The 23,482-nt window shown below is 33.5% G+C and overlaps 1 protein-coding gene and 1 pseudogene across 1 annotated transcript; one reads left to right on the top strand and one right to left on the bottom strand.

Moving 5' to 3' along the window:
* Window positions 1-8,833: 8,833 nt before the first annotated feature.
* Window positions 8,834-9,999, bottom strand: LOC122195695 (uncharacterized). The gene is made up of 2 exons (XM_042897755.1): window positions 9,885-9,999; window positions 8,834-9,775 (listed from the first exon to the last, which is right to left on the bottom strand). Exons 1-2 carry the CDS (start codon window positions 9,940-9,942, stop codon window positions 8,982-8,984), a joined length of 852 nt encoding a protein of 283 aa, XP_042753689.1. The 5' UTR covers window positions 9,943-9,999; the 3' UTR covers window positions 8,834-8,981.
* A 5,094-nt stretch (window positions 10,000-15,093) lies between these two features.
* On the top strand, window positions 15,094-22,976 carry LOC111891790 (E3 ubiquitin-protein ligase SP1-like; annotated as a pseudogene).
* Window positions 22,977-23,482: the final 506 nt, after the last annotated feature.

Genomic DNA, 23,482 nt, shown 5'->3' with positions numbered 1-23,482 from the left:
GAATGGATAAATCTATCATATTTGTAACTTTTGAATTTTAGGGTTTAAGTTGAATATGATACAATATTTTATTACTTTGAGCACTTTCAAGGTGTTTATTGCCTCATCTCTCAAGGCTTTTTTCTTATAACTGAACTATACTTTATGATTTTTTTCAATGTTTAAAACTTAAAATATGTTGTAATATGTGGTTTCTTGATTGTGTAGATCCTTTTCATGAGGCGAAGAGCAAATGTTAAAAGAAAAAAGTGTTCAAAGATTCAACATAATCAAGAACTCGTGGTGGTGGTGGTGACACCTGAAACCGTAGGGCTAGAAGTGGTAGAGACATATATTTTGGACATGGTGGCTTAAACCATTTCAACTCTTCTGGTATACAAATGAAATTCCATAACTTGGAAAAATTTTGATTTGAGTTTTGATGTTTATCAAATATGAATGATTATCACATATCGCTTTTTTTAGAGTATGGTGGATAGCATGGAAAACCAACATATAAGAGGGAAAACGAGACTAATTATTTTACAAGTTCAACCACACCAGCACCTAAAGTGGCCCAACATAATACAAGTTGGAATCCTCCGAGTTTTAGGTTACTGATGCTAAAGAAAATCCTTTGCGATTTTATTCATTTTACTTTGTGGTTAATCGGTTAGACTTTGTTTAAGAAGATTCAAGATACATTGAATCTTTATCACATGTGACCGTGGTCTGCATTTTTCAAAGTTTTTGAAGGAAATTATTAATTTAGTTATATTGGTCTTCCATTTTTCATATATATAAGCTTCATTTTTTTAGTATTAAATGTCAAAAATTAAATTTTAACCCGTTTTATTGTTATTATTCATATTTCCTACAATTACTCTAAAATTTCAGAAAGTGAGTTTGGCAAGAAGGTTTGCATTGGTTCCTTGTTGGCCAATCTATTGTAGCATGGTAACTTTCTTTTGCTTCTTACCTTTCTTGCTTCCATTCAACAGTGAACATAGAGTGTCCTTAAAAGGCATTTGTGTGTCATCTGTACCCTTTTATGACATGCAATGCGCGTCCTTAAAGGGGTTTTTTGTAGTAGTGTCCTCTATATCGGACTGTGGATTGGTCATTATCTCCTCGCAAAACAAGTAATAACATGGTAACGTGTGGCTTTCCACACCCCAAGTATGTCGGCTCAACCACTAAAACAAGACGCCATGAAAAACGTTGCTTGTTTTGGGATAGGCTGCGGCTTAGCTAGCCATAATGTCTCAACCGAAGTTTGATTTACAAGTTGTAGTGAGCACTGTGTCATATACATGTACATGTTGCAAAAAAGTTAAAATCAATATCTTGTTTCGGAGAAGATTTTCATGTTCCGGACATATATCTGAGACTCATTCTTCTTGTTTCGATCAAGTTATTCATTTCTATACATGATCTTCATGTGCGGGACATAATTTTCATGCTTTATAAAAGTTCTATTTGTTCCTAATAAAAATCTTACACACACAAATTGTTTAGATGACAACAACAATTTCAACAAAATACTTTCCTAGAAAAATGCACCACATCCAGACATTTTCTACATGTTTCGAACAAGATATTCATATTCAGACTGCATTTTAATCTATTATACACTTAAAATATCATACTGTAAAGATAACTCACCCACAACATTTTCATCATCGGAACACACGGCTGTATTTATAAAGTGATAAATTTTTTTTACCTCTCTACTTAAAACCGATATGATATTTTTGTCATAACAAAATTGTTAAAAAAATAGATATTAATGAAGAAATACTGAGGAAAGTTAGGTATTTATAAAGATCCTAGGAAAAGGATTTGAACTTCCGACGGATTCCAAGGAAATCAAATGTATGGTTTTTATTCGGTGCATGGCTAACTCTTTGCAAATAAGTCCGAGGTAGCCTCTGATCATATTATTTGTGACTCTACGAAGCACTGTATAAAGTAATAAATTTTTTGGAGAAACTGAAAATGAGATTCTTTTTTTTTTTTTTTTTTTGGGGGGGGGGGGGGGGGGGGGGGGGGAGGGGACTCAAACAAGAAGAAAATGGATTGGATAGCGTGAGACAAGACTGTTGCACCCAAGGAACTTAGGGGATTAAACATTGGTAGTTTAAAAGCGCAAAACTTTGCACTTATAGGTACATTATGGTGGAAATTTAGAGATCAAAATATAAGATCTGGAAGGAGGTCATACAATGCATTCTTGGCTCGGGTGGTTGGCTAAATAAACCAACTAGGGCTAACAGATGTGGTGGTTGCTGGGGTTCTATAATATAACTTCCATTGGTGTTCTCTAAAAACAAACTCCAATTCAAGGAATTCTTTCAAAACACACCTAATACAAATAGGGTACTTTCATGGTCTTGGAACTTAGAGATATCAAAATTTTACTGTCTCCTCATATAGGAAATACTATGATCTATCATCCCTTCCTCAATCAGGATGTCATTGGATCTGGAATAACCTTGTACCTCGTAAAGTGAATGTACTCGCCTGGAGAGTTAATCATGGTAGGCTGCCTACCTTGGCAAACTTGTCCAAGATTGGTGTTAGAACATCTACAAACTGCAAAGTGTGTAATGCAGACCAGGAAGATGAGAAACAATTATTTATTTGTTGTCTATTAGCTAAAGATGTGTAGAAAGAGCTACAAAGCTAGCGGCACTATCTCAATGCCAATCCTACATAAACTAACGAGATACTTAATTGCAACCAAGCTTTCATATGCCAATCATATTTATCTATTTGAGGTGAATTTAACAATATCATTAATCTTCATTTGGGTTATATAGACATTTCGTAACAAGGCTATTTTCAATAATGCCATTAAAATATAAACGACTTTGGCAATGGAGGTACTTCTACTCTTACATCTTTGGATCAATGCCAAAAAAAACTACAGGGGACATATTCGTTGGTCGGAATGGAATGCTAATCTGATGCTAGAATGCAGAAACTTTTTTTGACTAAATTTAATGCATGATTCTTTTTCTTAATGTTTATGTAACTAGATGTGAGACCCATATATTACATGAGTTTATTTAAAAAAAACTAAATACAAAATTCTAAACATTTGAAAAGTATAAATATATAAGAAAAGTAAGAAAATATTGAATTATAAAAATTAAAATGTTTTTTCTTTTAAATTTAAACAAATAATTTAGATAAATAAATAAAGAAAATTAATGAATATTTAATTTGGTAATTTTAAAATTAGAAGGAAAATTTATTAATAAAATTGATATGCATCTATTATTGAATATAAATCCTATCTACAATTTAATAAAATGAAAAAACCATAAAATGACATGTGGAATAAAAATTAATTTAAAATAAGCACAAAATTACATGTAACAAAATAAATGAGAATGTGATATATGACAAAAAGATCTTTATTTATTAGGAAGGATTGTACTCCTAGCTTCTTGCTAATTTCCCAATTTAATATATTTCTTGCCTTGTCGTTCAATATATATATATATATATATATATATATATATATATATATATATATATATATATATATATATATATATATATATATATGGTTTTTCTTAGGAGTTTCCTCGGTAATGCATTGAAACTACTAAGAAATTCTTTTTCCTAGGAAATATTCATAGAAAATCCTTTCGTTTTCTAATAGTATTTTCAAATAATTGATATTTTGAGTCGTACAGAATGAAGGTTCTCAAGAGTGCGAAATTAACAATTGTCTTAAAATTCTCTGAAACGCTATTGGACCACAGGTTGGGTTAAAACAAGGGAATTGACCAATATCAGGTTCAAAATGCCTTATTTCGGACTTGTTGGTTATTTTGCAAGAAACATAAAATTAGGTTGGTTCTTTTAAATTTACCTTAGTTTAGGTTAATTTAATCAATATAAAAAAAGAAAAAAAGTTTAATCCTTAAGTAAATTAATATCATATTTCGATCGGTCGACATAATTTTTCTGCCTTATGTACATTCCCCTAATGATGGTGTTTTTCCAAAATAAAACTTTATTGTCCAATGTCTTGAACTAGCCATTTTTTAGAACGTATTGTTAAAAAATCATCAAATCCTAATGAAATTGATACAACCGTAGCTTTTCGGAAACCCAAAGTCTTAACTTGATCCACAAGATATCCTATTCCATATTAATAAATCAACTAATAAGTTGTTTCATAGTGGTTCTCAGGGCCGGTCCAGACGGTGGACAACCCGGGCGACTGCCCAGGGCCCACGTCTCCAAGGGGCCCAAAATTTATGGGTTATGTAGTGTGTGTGTGTGTCTATATATATATATATATATATGTGTGTGTGTGTGTGTGTGTGTGTGTGTGTGACAACCCGAAATTTATCCGGTCATTTTTAACCTCATCTTCCGTTAATAAAACCCGCTTTATTTAATTGTCCGTTAACCTTTTTGGATTAGGTTAATTAAATAGAGACTTTATTATGGCTTCATAAGGGTTGGAACAAATTAGAAACGCCCTTAATATTCCCTCGAAAAAGTTTTAGTTACAACCAAGTCAAATTACGACCATTTAATCGGGTGCGACCAAAAGCCCCGTTTAACATCAGTATCGGGTAGATTTCCACCGAGCCACAAACTCAAACCCATATATAAGGGTGAGTAAACCTCATTTCCACCCTTTTCACTCTCTCTACTCTCTCTCTCTCTCTACAAGTTGCTTTCGATCCAAAAACCGCCCATTTCGAGCCCCAAACTAGTAAGTGATCTATCCTAACTTGTTGTTTAGCTCATTTAACATGAAAATTTGTGTTTAAGACATCCAATAGGGGCCAAATCATGTGTTTACGGCCCAAGAACACTCTTGGACCGTAAACACCCATAAGTGGGATTTTGAAGCCCCGAAACCCTTCCAAATCACTCCTAGGGCTTAGATATGACTTGTGGACTTACACATACGAGCTTAGAACACCAAAACCTTGCATTTTGAGGAGTAAACATGAGTTTACGGCCCAAGAACACTCTTGGACTGTAAACCCCTCTTCATGGGCCGTGAACACCTTTTAGGGTGTTAGAATTGCCCTCAAACACCTCTTATGGCTTGGGTAAATGTCTAGAATCAACCACAATTGAAGTAGGGGCTTTAAACATCAAAGAAACTAAGGACCTAGGAGTTTACGGCCGTAAACCCCCCAAGGATTGGTCCATGGGCCGTTAAATCCCATAATGAGGCCAAATGATAACCCTAACTTCTCCATTTGACTTGGAAAAATACATAGAACTTTATACCCTTTCATTTAAGACCTTAACTCATGAAGGGAATGACCAAGTGAGAGTTTATGGCGGTAAACTCTAAGTTTACAGCCATGAACTCCCTTAAGTGGTCCATTTGGAGCCTTAAACCCTTCATATGCCCTAGATTTGAACCTAGCCAAATTCTATGAGTGATATAAGACCTTAAAACATCCAAGAACACACCACCCATGAGTTTACGGCCGCAAACTCATGGGGATATGGTCTTAGGGCGGAAATCTCCATAAAGAGTTTACTCTTGAAGAGTAAACTCCCTAACTAGGCCATACACTCCCTTATTGCAACCTAATAGCCTCCTAGCACTTGACCAAAGTGTTTTTCGCACATTAGGATGCTTATACATGTTTAATTAGTATTATAATCATTAATTGTATGTAAACATATGTCATCATATGTTAACAGGTCACTAAGTGTGTTCAAGTCTTCACTTGACACCGAGCAACCAACCGACATCTCCGTCTGATCCACTTACAACAGGTGAGTTCATACCCCTAAATTAACCTTTTAAATGATTTTAACTGCTTTTATAGGGGGGGGGGGGAATACAAGTTGAACTATACAGTTATTAGATAAATCACATGTGATTAATAACTGTATAGCAAATGGATTTTTACATGTTAAACTGCTTCATCTAAGAAAAGGTTTTCCAAATCTCGTTTTCAACTCTTATAAAGTATGAATTTCTCTTTTAGATTATCATAAGTATTCGAAAGGCTTTTCAAAGGTTTTCCAAAGGTTTTCAAAGTTAATTTATAGAATGACATCAAGTCGCAAATTTCTTGTTAAAGGCTTTCCAAAGGTTTTCTTCACTTAAACTATTTTATCGAGTCATAAGTTCTTGTTTATAAAGTTTTCCAAAAGTTTTGTCAAAGTATCCCTCTATGTTTTTACTTCGTTTCCTTCTATGCTTTTATTTCGTTAAATGCATGCCTATATTTGTATAGTTATATAAATAATGTTTAAAGGACTTAGGAAGGCTTGTTCACCCTATTTCCTTTTCCTTGTTTAGATGTGGTCTGGTGGGTATCAGTTATCCGTCCGAAGGTCGTTTAAACATTAGTTATATATCGTGGATACATGTATAGAAATAAAGGTTTACATCGACCAGTTCATTTCCCTTGGATAGCAAGGGCATCCTTCCATTCATCATTCATAGACTAGAAACATTAGTAACTATTATAGAAATAATAGTTAGGGGGTTCTATTACTTTTTCCAGTACAAAGAATTCCAAAGGAGTCGGTTCATTCGTGAGTCTATATCATTATTCCAGTACTTATAATAGAATTCAAGATACGAGATGCATCTTCAGGACACGGATTTCCCCGTTGTCAAGTTGCTAACCAGAGTCTCCTGGAGGGAGAGTGGGCATTGTATGTATAGATCTATACGGGACCGACACTCCCACACCCTAACTGCTAGCTACAGTCCCCGGCCTACTAAGCCAAGGGGTGACAAATGTCACATTTATTCCGACGCTTGCAGGGCGTCAAGTACTCTAGTGTCAATCAGTATGGTTACGAGTATCTCCATGTTTACTTTATAATTCATGGCCTTAAGGTAACGAGAATTAACACTGTATTTCTGAAACAACCCACTTAGGATTACCGGATGTTTTAGACTTTGTTAGATGTGTCGTTCATTCGATACTGTCTGGAGTCTGTATTTTCTTGTTTTAGACTTTGCTAGCTGTGTCGTTCATTCGATACTGTCTGGAGTCTGTATTTCCTTGTTTTAGACTGAGCCAGGCGTATCATTCATTCGATACTCTCCTGGAGTCTATGATTTCTTTTGCCTTAGTCAGCAGTATTACTGAGGCATATGTTATTTTTCCCTAGTATTTCTACTAGTGATATTCTTATATTCTCTTTAGAGTCAATACCGTATTTTGGTAATGATAGTATTTTGGGGAAAGTTACTTATTAAAAACATAAGTCTGTCGAGTCTTGGTAGAAGACTGCTTTTATTTAGAAAATATAGGATTTTCTGGAAAGGACGCTAATACACCGTATATTCTAAACTACTACTTTTCATAAAGTTATTTTGAGTAAAATGCTTACTTACACAAATGACACTAAATACTTATGAACTCACCAGCATTTATAAAAATCCTGATACTCGCTTTCAAAATAACTTGTATTATCAGGTCAGCGATAGACAGGTACATCCCGAGAGCTTTTGTGAAGACAGCCTAGTACCGAGCTGCATCTATATTATTCCTTGTATTAATTTTGATGTTTCTATGTAATGTAACCTATGTAAAATTATTACTATTAATGCAATTGTTGTTGTATTTTAATTACTATACTTCATATGTTGTGATACTTGACATGACGTCATCCACCCCAGAACGTTTCCGCCGTTCCGGTTTTGGGGTGTGATAATATATATAATTATTACCTAAATGATTTTTAAGATGTAAAGTTGGTTCAAACTCAAATTAGCTCAAAATATAAACAATTTGGCTGGCTTGTTATAGATAATTGAACACATCTATACTGAAAAATAAATGATATTTTATTTAATCTTTATCATAATTGTTTTTGAGAGGCCTCCTTTTTTTTTTTCTTTTCGCCCCGAGCCCCATATATGTTTGGACCGGTCCTGACGGTTCTAGGTTGTTTCTTTTGAATTTACATAAGTTGCGTGTTTGTATGTTATGTTAAAACTTAAAAGTTCAATGTAAGAAATTAAACTTCATTTTAATTTGTTCATGTTTGTTTTGGACTCATGAAGTCGAATATATAAAAACGCAACGAATATGAAAGGTATTACCATGTATGGATCGTTTTTCACTAAAAGAAACCGATTCATTTCTAGTATGACTTAATCGAAACCCAGATTAACCATAACGTAAAAGGTAAAACCAGAGCCATGATTCCTACATATTCCTCAAGTGTTCATGTGCAAAACCAAAATCATATTCTGAAAAAAAATCAACAACCTGTTCATGTAGATACAAGAGCTCATCTTCCATACCAATACCACCACAAACTGTTCATCTTCAAGATCAAACCCACCAACTACGTGTTCTGAAGAAAAAACATCAACCTGTTCATCTAGATACAAGAGCTCATCTTCCATATCAATACCACCAACAAACTGTTCATCTTCAAGATCAAAACCATCAACAAAACTGTAAACACAAAATTTCAGGTTCCTTATCAAAGATAATGATTTCAAAGCCCACTAATTTATTGGTTTTAAGATCATAATCGAGCTCCGATGTTCTGACGTTCATGTTCTACATACACATTTACAAGCTTAACTTACGTTAAAGATAGGCTCAGATGGCTACTTCAACTCAGTTTATAATTGCATTAGCATCACGCGCTACATTTCCATCTTTGATTTCAACTGCTCAGTGTAAGAAACAAACGATCACGGCTAAGTTTGATTGTATAGGATGTCTTGCTTTTTAATTTTTAAGTGGTGCAACATTCATTACTCTCAAAGCCTTTTCTGACAAACAATACCAACAAACAGAGCCCATGTATATATTAAACTAGGATTTAACAACTTGGCAAAAGATCATGATAATTAGCAACTAAAGAAAAACCAAATAAGTCCGTCGTCTCTTGACATCAGAACCCCGTTCAATATAACAAAAAGACAAAGAGCTAAAACGGTAGTTGACAGATCATAGCAAAAAAAGCATGTTGGTAATATATATAATAAAAGGTGAAGCTTTTAATGAGAGACATCTTCAAGTAATTAGCTTGCCTGAATCAATCTTTTCCAAAAGCTGTTGAACCTGTAAACTTATTTCAGTAATATGACACATCATCTCTTGACACATTGTCTTTAATCGTCCATTTCCTTCAAGCAATGTCTTAAGTAGCCCAACCACTTCATCTCGAAAGCCATTGAATTGATCATGGCTTTCAATTGAAGACACTTCCATTTGAACAGTACTTCCCGACTGCTGTTTCATGAATTCTTGAAGATCACCTTCCATGGAAATATGTCCGTCGTCTTTCATTACTGAAACAACATGACTAACAGTTGCCGAAGACACCTGAACTACACAAGGGTTTCTCGGTGGCTCTTTGAAAGAATCATGAGAAAGAACACATTTCCCAGGTGGAGCATGGCTTACTCTTTCACATGCTTCAACACATTCGGTTTCTTTAGTTTCTTTCAAATCGAACTCAATATGAGGGACTTGAAGAATGACCTGATTAACAGAATCATACTTATTTCCATTAGATACAGTTGATTTCGCCTCACTTAACATTTCCAATAAAGGAACATGCATTTTGAATTCGTCTTCAGAAGATTCATATTCATATTCAGACTCTTTACTCTTGTAACCAACAGATTCAGATCCTACTGCATCATTTTTACTTTCTTCAACATTTTCCTTCTCACACATTAATTGTGATTGAAGTGCAATGCGAGCAGCAGCTTGAGATTCATCAAAAGCCTCAATACCCGGGTCACCAACACTCATTTCCGATACATTGCTTACGCTCTCAACAGCAGCAACCGGCTTCTCTTCTACGCAGAAAAAACAAAAAATTAAATCAGTTCACCAAAGATAGTCAAACACATACGTAAAATAAAAGGTAATGAAAACGATTTACAGAAAAAATAACCATAATTTCACCTGTACCGGCATCATTCTTTTTCTTTGCAGCCCTCCTCTTCTTTGGACCAGACGGCATGCTTAGTTGTGCTTATAGATATTACTATAAGGCTTCGTCAATTAGGTAGAATAATAGCTACAGAATGTGAACTTGATGAAGGAAAAGTAGCTCTTTATAAGAACGTGATGTCTCTTCGGATTTCCTCAAGTAATTATTAGATCCTTTGAGTTCGTAGTGAGTTATGTCTCTTCGATTCCTCTTTCAAACACCCACCTCTAACATCCATTTGGCTATATTTTAGATTGAAAGTTGTATAAAAATGAAATAAGTCCTATTGGTTTAGGCCTTTAGGGGTGTTTGGCTTAGCTTATTATTAGAAGCCAAAAGTCCTTTTAGGAAAAGATAGAAAGCAAAAGATGTTTGGCAAATACATTTTAAAAGCTACTTTTGGATTTGGATACAAGTAAAAATAAACTTTTTGAAAAAGTCAGAAAAACCTGACTTTTTGTGATTTTCCAAAAAGGACTTTTGCCCCCTGAAAAGCTAAGCCAAACACCCCCTAGTAGTTAAACGGTTTATAGATTCCGTTAAGTTACATTGTACTGTACAATCATATAAAACATAAATTATTATGTATAGCTAAAAAGGTTAAAAAAACTTGTGTACGAATGTGAGCATAATTTAAAATGTGAATATGTTTTATAAGATTTTGAAAATTTACTTTAAAAGGTGTTTTATAGACTTTCAAATTGTTATATTAAACAAGTGCATGAGATTTTTGAACTCCAATTTTTGGGCAAAAATGTGTCTTTGAGTTACGATGGAGTTTTTTAAAAATGTTTAGATTATTTTTGTAATGGATAAAGCTAATTAATCAATAAGTTCAAAAGTTTTTGATTTAATTTTTTTAAAGTTATTATAGTTAAGAAACTAAAAGAAGTTTCAAAAAAATAAGTTTTACATGTTTTTTAAAATCTTTTTTCTGAAGCTAATAGAAAATCTATTTTGAAAAACTGCATTTGAGTTTACCAAATATTCTTTTTAATTTATTGGTTTTTTCAAAAAGCCAATAAAGCATTTACAATACAGTGAACTTATTAAATTAAATGGACCGAAACATCATCATTTAACTTATATAGTTCAATGAAATATATTTTTGATAATTAAAAAGATTTTATTTTTCTTAATGAAGAGTTCAATGGTCATTAAACTTCATATTCATTGAATGACAATATAATATCCTGTTATAGTAGAGTTTATTCTTTAAATACAAATTGGTTATGTCACTTCATTCAACTCTTCCATTGAATTACACATTTTCAATGTTGTAAGTTAGTAATTTGTTTTGAAAAACAATCACAAATGCCACTAAAAGTATGACACCAATTATTAATAAAATAATATAAACATTTCGTTCATATTTATTATTTTAAGGGTTAAATATAAAAATGTTTATTGTATTTCCACAACATGATTAAAAAATGTTAAAAACTAGGTTTTTCACCCTATACGATGTATCAACTTGTTTTGTAAAACATTTTAATATGCATTTTGATATGAGAAAACAACTTATGAAGGTAACAAACTTTTTATTTTGTTTACATTTAGACAATGTTTTATTTTGTTTACATTTAGACAACTTTTTTTATACGTTTGACTATCAAACTTGTTAAAGGTGTTGAAATGTGAAACACTCATCTTTTAGTTTTTAAGTTAAAAGTCATTAAATCACATTTTAAAATATTTGAACTTCAATTGCGGAAATCAATCCCAAAATTCTTCAAGTTTAACAAAACAGTTTTAGTTTCAAATGGTTACAAATGAGGGTTAACAATTAAAACATCGTTACATAAAAAAATACCACTACATCACAATGACCTTCAAAATATCTCGCATCCTCTATTCCTTAATTGCTACTAGAACCTTAATACATGTTAAAAGTAATAGGTTAGTCATTGAAAATGTCGAGTGAGTAATATTGGGACTTCACCACATGCTTACTCATGGATTAACTCAATCATTGACCTATGATGATTTCTCCAAATATCTTTTAAAACATTATAACTATTTTTATTCAAAACTCTTGACAACAGAACTTTAAATCTTTAAAAAATTGTTACTCTTAGCTCTTTCAAGCATTCATCATAAAGTCTATGATATAGTTAGCACATATCTGATATGTTTTGAACATAACATCATTCCTATGGTGTGCATGCAACCCTAATGTTTTGGATCTAGGTTTTCCTCAAGTTATGCATGCAAACAATCTTCCAAAGCATAAACCCTAATCTAACATGTCTAAGAACGAAATTCATATGTATGGAATCTTACATTACTTGTTATATAGTAATAACAAGAACAATCCTTCTTGATCTTGACTTCTGAAAGCCTGGTGCCACAAGTGTCGCACTTTTAATGAAGTCACAAACACTCAATGCAAAGGATGACTTGGTGAGAAGGATTTTCGCCACTCTTATGGTTTCATAAAGCTTGGCCAAAAATACCTTTGTATGGGGTCTATTTATACTTGTGGCGGATATGGTTTTAGATGGAAACCCTAATATGACTACTTAGTACTTAAGCAACCCATAGAACCCTTCTAGAAGGCCCCTTGGACGAATTCCTTAGGGGCTTCCCATAGAATTCGTCCACCCTTCAATAAGGAGTCCACAACCCAAATTGCAACTATCAGATAATTACAATATCAGTCCCCAATTATTTAATCAGTCTCTTTTGACCACTAAATTAATTCCAAATTAATTTCTGATCAATAATAATTAAATAATATGATTTCCAAATAATATATTAATATATTAATAAAACCTTTTTAGTACAAATTTATTATTCACATAATACATTCTACTCTCTCTCTCTCTCTCTCTCTCTCTCTCTCTCCTCTTGTCATCCTATTAAGTTGCATGAGTAAAGGCAACCCAAAAGGATCATGCTCATAATCAAATCAAGTAATACCAATAATAGTTATGGGCTTAGACACCTAATCCAACAATCTCCCACTTAGATAAATCTAATAACTATTATTGCAAGTACGACTTCAGAATCTGATTAACAATCGTAGCTCTCAAAAGCCGCTGTAGAACCCTGATCTTATCAGCAACACGTCCTTTAGATAAGGGATCATATATTCCTCCATTCTCAAGATATCTTATAGACATGAGTTATGGATTATAAGCATTCTCTCTGTCTATGTGTTGTTTCCCGATTCCGATTTATGACGACTGACTAACTGAACAAATCAAATCAGTCCAGGCTTGGCCAAGAGCTTCACGGTGTCATCACTAAATTATCAAGGGACTCACAAATATCACTTTTATCCAACTTTGGGTAAAAGGAACGGATAAAATTCGACTTATATGCTTGCACTATTCACTCATCAAATCACACACAACAATACATTTTATAACAACAAGTTACTGATGCGTTTACACATTATCAATGTGCAACCAACTCGCAAAAAATAACCCATATCTCTCCGTTTCAAGAATATAAGATATTATTGTCTCACAATCACTCGTGATAAAATCCATGAAGTGATTCATGTGAGCGTGGGTTTAATTCAATACTCAAATCTTATTTCAGGAGCACTCATGAACACTGCAGTAGACTTTTGCTATGTCTAAACACTTTAGACAATCTACAGTCAGATTCATGACAGTCTTACCTCATTACCTACTTCCAAAGTATGATTGACTGTGGATGTTTGGATAACCTAGTTATTCGGAAATTCAAAACATGCGAAGTGAAACACAAGAATAATCGAATCCAATATGGACTCAAACTTGTGAGCATAAATAAAACACCTTTTATTTAATCACCATATTGATTACACATTATTTATTGTATAATGTTTTGAGTAATCAACTTAATACTTAAATTGAAACAATAGTTATCCCATGCTCCACGCATGCATACTATGTTTATATATGGTCCTTACTTTGTGAAATAGATCAATTGAACACACTTCTAATGACAATCATCTCACAATTCCTAATCCTTATTATAAGTGTAATAATACCAAACTCTTACCACTATTAGAATATGTTAGATCCTAACATTTTATGTAATGATCCTTTAGTAATTTCATAGCATCAAAATCACAAATACTTTGTCAATGACATTACAAAGTGCACCATTGGAGATTGTTACAAGACAATTCCACGAAAGCGAAGTCTCAAATTCAAAGTACATTCCTTTGAACATCCTTTTTGCATAAAAGTTTCTAATCTACATAGATTCTTAATATCCAACTCCTATTATGGAAATGTTTCCATATTTGCCATATGACAACTCATTCTTAATAGAATCCTATCTATTTATAATAATGCCAATATGTTCCATTCAATACTTTACTTCCAACTGCCCACTAGCGACCAATCATTAGCGAACCTTAGATTGTCCCTGCCAGTTGTTTAATTATTTTAGTCATATCCGGTCCTGGTCCTTTTTTCCCTCTTAATGCCCTAGTCATTTAGAAAATCAAAACGATTGAATATTACAACATATGCAATCGATCCTATACCCGAAGCGTATGGGATACGATACATAATGTCCTACATAAGGAAATGATACTTTACCAGTCTCTTGCTATAATATTAACATATATATAGAATTCCCTTATGTTGAACCCTTTCAACATAACATTCATATATGTCCATGACTAAGCTTGATTAAAATTTCTCGATCTAAGCTTTTAGATTTGAAATGAACTATAGGTTTCTCTCCCTTAATTATAACAAAACAACTTTTCAACCTCTGCAACTTGTGAATTGAGACTTTGGTTTTCTATAATTAATATTTCTAGCTCACAACACTTAACATAATCATCATGCTCCCACTAACATGATAATTATCTCCTTACCAACATAAAACTTATGCTCCCACTAGCTTTGACATGTATTCAGAAATCAGTTGGACTTCTAGAAATCAATACTTATTGACTTCCTTAACCAAAGTTTAGATTCTGATACAAGTCACTTTGATAAGCTTTTATCTATGCTCATACACCTTTTAGAAAGCTCATATGCATGTCTAAACAATTTCCGAACCTGAAACAATAAGTCTTAAATGTTTAAACTATTTGCCATTTCTCACAATTCGACCTATGAAGAGGGATGTCATAATCATAATCGAATTCGAGAACACAAATATCATAATCGCTATCTCCTTAAAATCTTCTTAGTAAAAGCGTTTCCTCACAATCATTTTCATGAAATGGAGAAAAACCTTGTCACTTACATTTTATTGTGTATGTGTTTATATCCATGTGAATTTGTCATAAGCATAATCACAACACAAGGTTTGTGACAAACCCAAACTCATATGGACTGAACTTGTTCAATCTTAATTTCTTGCCACCTGGCAGCACAAGGGCCTACCATGTCTTCCAAGTTGTTTAGCAGCTCACCCATATAGATCAATGAACTTTCATTGATTAAGGTGCTTTGCCTTTATGCACTCAATTGAGAACACGTAGAACTCACATGCATAGTTAACTTAACCGGAATGGCACAGAGACAATAATATGTCCACACGATAGGTTACGAACCTCAAGTCGTGTGCTAGTGATTAACTATTGGTTAACTCTTGATTAGTTCTTGAAACCTTCACTACTAGAAAACAACCCTTTAATGACGCGCAAACGATGACACTCGCTGATAGAGGATGCGCATTTGTGCGTGCCCTAAAAAATAATGTTAGTTTTGCAAAATTTGAAGGATAGAGAACACTCATTTGTGCGCGCCCTAAAAATAATGTCCAACAAAAAAAAATTAAAAACATGGAGGGCATCTATAATAAAAAGTGCGTCCTCTAATGATGTCGCTTTATAAATTTTTATGGAACGCGCGTTCCATCCTTTAATAGAGGGGGAAAATGAATCCTAAAAAATTAAACACCCCGCCATCTTTTTCTCCTTTACTTGCCGCCTACTTCTTCCATCTTGCCCTAACTATCGATGCTCCTTCCTTTCCCTATTGTTTCTCTCGGTCGCTACCTAGGGTTTTTATTGAAAGCTTGAATTGATCGACTGAGGTAGCCAAAGGTCAAGCAAACTAGGAAAGGGTTTTCAGTGAAATCTATTTTACTCTTTGAAATCGGATCCCATCCTACCTTCGCCCAATCCTTCTTGTCTCTATCGGTCGCGACCTAGGGTTTTTCATGAAAGCTTGAATCGATCGACTAGGGTAACCAAAGGGTAAGCAAACCGGAAGCAATAAATCCAACACTCACTCTCAAATCGATTCTACCAGACAAGGTTTTCTTTAGTCTACATCTAAGTTGCAAAACGTATCTCAAGATCTGCAAAAAAATTGGTTAGCTCCTTCTATCTAAATCTCTCAATGTGTTTGAATCTGTATGGGTGTGCATATACATACATATTTATATATATTATGCATTCGTGATCAAATTAATATCAGTCACACGTGAGGCTGCTTAAGATTCAGAAAGTTTTAACATAAACCAGATTGATCAGATTTGTCACTGAAGTTTATACACTTAAGATTCAAAATTCAAAACAATTTTAATGTCTAATAACGTTTATACACAAATCTGAGCCTTTTGTCGTGACAATATCTGGTAGAGTTGGTTCAGATACTCCTATCAACTGCAAGTATAGTGGTTTGATAGGAGTAATTGTGGAGGAAACGGTAATGAGCCTTTTGAATTGCATACACTTGTGTCTTGTTATTTCTTCATTTTTCATGTACAAATGTCAATGCTTTATAAAGAAGTTGATGGCATGACAATATGGCAGCTTTCTCTATTATCATTTTTAGGCAGAGCAACACTTTTTGAAACATATGATGTTGGTTCATGGATTCAAGACTCTGCTGGTTTGGTGTTAACTGTTGGAAGTGAAGTATTTGAGGAGTCAGGACGATCACTTGTTCGTGGAACATTAGATTATCTACAAGGTCTCAAGGTATGGAATGTCTTGATTTGTTACATTATTTTATGTATGCATATAAATGAATTCATGATGCTAAGTATGGCTTATAATATCATTGTTTTGTAGATGCTTGGAGTCAAGAGAATTGAACGTGTTCTTCCAACAGGCACTCCATTAACTGTTGTTGGTGAGGTATGTGTTAACTTGTTTAATACATCCATTTGGTAGCCGACCATATAAAATTTAACTAATAGGAAACCTTTTTTATGTGCTTTGTGAATAAGTTTTAAGTGGGTGAAGGGAGAACATTGTTAGTATATAACGTTTACTGTTCATAATGATTCTAATTATATTTAATAATTTGCTTAATATCTATTTTTATAAGAGTTGATGTTATTTTTTTGGTTCGATTCTTGTATATTTAAACAACTATCAGTTTGAGTCTTCACCTGAAATGCAGGCTATTAAAGATGACATAGGAACAGTTCGGATCCAACGACCCCTCAAAGGCCCAAATTATGTCTCTCACAAAACCATCAATCAACTTATTGCAAATATTGTGAAATGGGCCAGGTTATTTAATATCAATCAGTATTTTCACGTGTGTGCATATTGGTTATATATTGCTTTATTTTTCTCAATTTGTTTTTAAAGAGAGTTTCTAGCATTTTATGACTAAATTCAAAATGCAGGAAGCTTCTTTCATGTTTATAATAACATTAAAATTTATTTCTACTTCTGTTTACTGAATTCTTCCTTTTCCAGATGGTACAAGTATGCTCCAATGATTTTTGCTGCATTTGGTTTTTATCTGATTGCTAAGCACGCTTTTCAATACATAATCGAAAGAAAACGTCACTGGGAATTGAAGAAAAGGTATGGGCAGTGACTACTGGTACTTAATTTGCAATGCTACCAATTTGACTTGTTGGAGGGAAAAGATAACCCAAGTAGACCCATTTTTAAATAATTAAACTGAGAACTCTCATTCATTTTTAAAATAAGTAAATCTATATGGGTGTGCATATCCATACAGATTTACATGCAGGATTCCTATAATTCTTCTCTAACCCTTGCTAAGGCAATGTTGTTGCAAGACCCGGGCCCAGGGGGTAGTGATTCAATCTCAATCTCATCAATGGCAGCCGTAGCAGGCACAAGTGAAGCGCAAGGACTTGGCATGGAGGAATTCCAGGGGATGATTGAGCTGCTCTTACAGTATGGTGCCAATGTAAATGTTCCTGATTCAAGAGGCCAGACACCAATCCAATTTTAATGGACTAGTTTTTATAATTGTAAATTTACATTATGATTTGGTTTTCAACAGCTGATAGTTTGACTGTAGAATCATTGTTGGAGCTTTTGGATGAAGATAACCTAAATGAGACCCCATCAAGAATCCTGGTTTGCTTTCTCTTTCCCTGAACAGTTCACTAGTCAAATTCACGTCTTTCTTCACATGTTTATGTTATCTTTAGTCGATGTTCATTTTGAGTTATCGCTGTTAAGTAAGTTAATTGAAAAAATTAAGTAGATTATAGCTTCACATGTTTAGTGTCTTACAAACATAGCTGCTGGAAAACCAGAAGAAACAAGAGCTTTATTGTCTGCATTATCTTTACTCATTGCGTAATTCTAATTTTGTAAATGTTATCCAGAAAAGAGTTCAGTGCCTGTTGTAGAGCAGTGTGCATGGGCATTAGGAAATGTTGCAGGAGAAGGTGAAGAACCGAGACAAATTCTGATTTCTTAAGGGGCATTACTTCCTCTTGGCTGAATTTCATTGCAAGCCTTGAACTAGGCGTTGATAAGTAAAATTTCTCTATAATTATTATTATTATTATTATTATTATTATTATTATTATTATTATTATTATTATTATTATATGTTTTTATAAGGCTTAAGGTTTGTATGAAATGGGGTGTTGCAGGTTGGTGGAAAAAAAGTAAAAAAGGTGAAGGTTTGAATTGAAGATAGAAGTAAAGACTAAAAGAGAAAGCATTGTGTAAGAAAAGAAGAGTAGGTGGATTGATTTGGATAGGCATTTGGGGAAAAATCTACTTTGTAGGGAGAAGAAGATAATTTAAAAGAATATAAGGGGTTCAATATAATTACTTCTTAATGAATCACTTTAATAGAATTAATCTACTTTGTAGGAAGCAGTGGCTGCACAAGCTGCCTAAACTTGAGGTTGTTACAGCAACACAGCTAGAGAAAGATGAAGGCTGTATTGATGATGCCACAGTGAGAACCCAAATCCAATTAGAAGCCTTCCTTTTTTTTTTTTTTTTTAAAGTTAGGGGTGATTCTAAAAACAGAAGAGTATATAAAAATAGGAGTAGGCAACTAACTTTCATTCTTTATATTTCATTTCATATATAATGATCACTATAATTCATTTCATATATAGTGATTACAATATTGTATTTTTTGTATATGATTATTTGTATGACATTAAATTTTATGCAATGGATTGTATTTTTTGTATGTGATATTTTATTTTCTATTATGAGACATTAAATACAAATTTAATTTGAAAATTAGTAAATCTATAAATAATATTTTTTTAAACATTTAAAATTATGATACGAAAAAATGTGTGTCATCTTCATTTATGACATGGCCTTTCTTGATAGGGACTTTCTTGATACGCATTGCGTGTCATTAACACACGCGTCGTAAGGTTACGACATGCGAATGCGTGTCGTCTTCCTTTATGACATGGTCTTTCTTGATACGCATTGTGTGTTGTAAATGCACGTCGTAATTGCGCGTCGTCTATAGATGACGCGCAAAAGCGCGTCGTCTCTCTTTATGACAGGGCCTTCCTTGACGTGCATTTGCGCGTCGTCTGAGCCCTTTACGACGCGCAATGAGCGTCGTAAAAGGCTGTTTTTCTAGTAGTGTTTTTTCAAGATCTTTAAGACTCCCACTAACCTCTTGATATATACGATTCATTTCTAGTATGACTTAATCGAAACCCAGATTAACCGTAACGTAAAAGGTAAAACGTGGGCCAAGATTCCTACATATTTCTCAACTGTTCATGTGCAAAACCAAAATCATATTCTGAAAAAAATCATCAACAACCTGTTCATGTAGATACAAGAGCTCATCTTCCATACCAATACCACCAACCAATTGTTCATCTTCAAGATCAAAACCACCAACTACGTGTTCTTGTTCGTATTCAAGATTAAGACCATCAACTATATGTTCATGTTCATCTTCAAGATTAAAACCATCAACTAACAGTAAACACAAAATTTCAGGTTCCTTATCAAAGATAATGATTTCAAAGCCCACTAATTTATTGATTTTAAGATCATAATCGAACTCCGATGTTCTGACGTTCATGTTCTACATACCCATTTACAAGCATAACTTACGTTAAAGATAGGCTCAGATGGCTCCTTCCATTCGTTTATAATTGCATTAGCATCACGCGCTACATTTCCAACTTTGATTTCAACTGCTCAGTGTAAGAAACAAACGATTACAGCTAAGTTTGATTGTATAGGATGTCTTGCTTTAAACTTTTTAAGTGGTGCAACATTCATTACTCTTAAATCCTTTTTTGACAAACAATACCAACAAATAGATCCCGTGTAATATATTAAACTAGGATTAATAACTTGGCAATAGATCGTGATAATTGGCAACTAAATAAAAACTAAATAAAGTCATAACACTTGACATCAGAACCCCGTTCAATATAACAAAAAGATAAAAGACTAAGGTGTTGTTTGTTTTTTCTGAGGCAAAATGTCTGCAGTCTGCGGACCACATCTGTAGACCTCTGCAGTAGAAGAGGTGGACCAAACGTCTGCAGTCTGAAAAAAGAAGAGTGTTTGTTTTTTTAACATCTGCGGGCACCTAAAATAAACTGAAATCTAAATAAACTGATTTTTTAAACATCAAAGTGATTTTTTAATATTTTTATGACTTTGTTATAAATAATTAATGAATCTAGATCAACTTTTATGTATTATTGTATAAAAATAAAAATAAAAATGGTATGAATTAATCTATATATTTGATAAAAACCAACAATTTTTGTTGGAAAGTTATAACTAAACATTATAATTAGTGATCAAAGAATTTGATACATAAATGGATGGAAATAAACTTCGATTTTTTCAATTAAATCCATTAAAAATGTACCATAATTATTTTCTCGAGAAATTGACGATACTATATTAAATAATGTTTTACATAATTCAACGACTATTATTGTAATAAATCATTATTTATAAATTTGTCAAAAATATCATGTTTGTATCGTCAAATGTTTTTTTTAAGTTTTGTAATTTTTTTTCAAATTGTTTATTATTAATAAAGTTGGGAAAAATATAAATTAAAAAAAAAAAACTTGAAAAAAATATAGATATATATATATATATATATATATATATATATATATATATATATTTAGGCTAGAAGATGTTAGAAGGTTCTGGTCCACATATGCGCCAAAAAGAGGGTGCACAGACATTTTTGGATCTGCAGTCTTCAAAAAAACAAACAGTGTACGAAGGCTAATGTCTGCGCGACGCAAACTGAAGAGGCCACACAGATCTACAAACAAAAAACAAACACTACCTAAAACGGTGGTTGAGAGATCGTGGCAAAAAAAAGCATATTGGTAATATATATATATATATATATATATATATATATATATATATATATATATATATATATATATATAAAGGTAAAAGCTTTTAATTAAAGATTTATGAAACCAATGAGAGACATCTTCAAGTAATTAGCTTGCCTGAATCAATCTTTTCCAAAAGTTGTTGAACCTGTAAACTGATTTCAGTAATATGACCCATCATCTCTTGACACATTGTCTTTAATAGTCCATTTCCTTCAAGTAATGTCTTAAGTAGCCCAACCAGTTCATCTCGAAAGCCATTGAATTGATCATGGCCTTCAATTGAAGAAACTTCCATTTGAATAGTACTTCCCGACTGCTGTTTCATGAAATTTTGAAGATCACCTTCCATGGAAATTTGTTCGTCATCTTTCATTTCTGAAACAACATGACTAACAGTTGCCGAAGACACTGAACTACACAAGGGTTTCTCAGTGGCTCTTTGAAAGAATCATGAGAAAGAACACATTTCCCAGGTGGAGAATGGCTTACTCTTTCACCTTGTAACACCCCGTTTATTTAATAAATAAATAAACAAATTAATGAATGAATAGTAGCCCTAAAATCAATAATGATTATGTAGCAGGGTGTTGGTCTTGAGGGTTAATTGTCACGATTCTAGAAGTTGGGGGGTATTTATAAGATTAATGCTTTGTGTTCGTAATTAATAAAGTAAATAAGTGAAATTTATTAATTTCATTAAATGGTTTGTATATATTTTAAGTCTAGGGTTCACATAGTAATTATGGGAAACTTCTTTTAAGGAGGGAATCAAGCTTTGGGGAAAAGTTATAATAGCGCAAAAACCTCGAGGGTCACTTCTGCCAATTTTCGGAAATTGGGTTCCATGTTCCCCTTGATAGCCCACAAGCATGAATCGGAGATTGCTGAAGGCTTATTGTCGCGACCTGCACCAGAATTTGCTACCCTTCGTTCGTGCACCATCCACCTTAAATAGAGCCCCAATTTTGATTGTGTGTGACGTTTGTGTGTGTGTGTGTGTAGTAAGAGAGAGAGAGAGAGAGAGAAGAAGAATTAGAATGGAGCCTTCCGATAATTTTTCCGATCATTAGCTCTAGAAGTTGTGAGTGAATCGAGAAAAAAAATAAGAAAAATAAACGATATGGAGGGGGAAGGAGTCGTGATCTATCAATCAGAAGGGAGCGATTGAAAGCAGTAGTTGTTCTATTCTTTCCTAATCGAGGGATTAGCGGTGTTATAGCAATGTTCAGGAAGATTTTGAGCTCTGGTGAGATTTTAAATCGAGCTTGGTTCCAGCAAGTTATATCACCGGAGGCGGTGCATAAAGCCATCAATGGCAATGACGACTAGCAGGGTGTTTGACCTTCGCTTTGCCCTTGAGGAAATCGTTGTTGGCGCCTTCAAAGAATAAAGAACTAGGAGATGGATTAGATAGCCCTGTTCCTCAACAAAGACAATGATGGAGGCTGCTGAGTGCTTCCGATAAACGTTTATTGTGTGCCAGAGATGGGAGCTTCTCCGGAGGTGAGGCTATCGCTGGAGTGGTAATGCAGAATCAGTAAAGGAGGAAGGTGCTGCTTGGCGTCGAAACTGGAAGCAAAAAAGGTACCGAATCCTTCAATCTCCCCTGTTTGGATACTTAGGTTTGGTCGCTATTGGGCTAATGAATTGTTTTGGGCTGGTAAACCAATTGGACCAAAAGATGAGACTATCTAGTATTGGACTCAGAATTTGAATGCACTAGCAAAACTTGATTTGGGTTGATTATATATCATTTATCATATGATTAATTACTATGACAATTAGATGGACCATATTTAATTAAATATGGTTAGCCGTAATTAATGATATGAGCATGGTTATTCGATGTAGATCGGGTAATATTAGGTAATGACATTAAATATGAATAATGATGGGGAGATGGTGAATTATAAGTAAGTGAGTTTATCTAAGAACAAGTATATGGATTAGAAAATTTGTATGGACTTTAGGGTAAGGCCCATGTGAGGGGTTTAGGCCCAATTTGGAAAATTGGGCCATAGTTGGGCCTTGGTTGACGATTGGTATT

The sequence above is a fragment of the Lactuca sativa genome, chromosome 8, assembly GCF_002870075.4.
Source record: "Lactuca sativa cultivar Salinas chromosome 8, Lsat_Salinas_v11, whole genome shotgun sequence".
Classification (NCBI taxonomy): domain Eukaryota; kingdom Viridiplantae; phylum Streptophyta; class Magnoliopsida; order Asterales; family Asteraceae; genus Lactuca; species Lactuca sativa.
The sequence above is the reverse complement of the archived record's forward strand: the minus strand, read 5'-3'. Positions and strand labels throughout refer to the sequence as shown.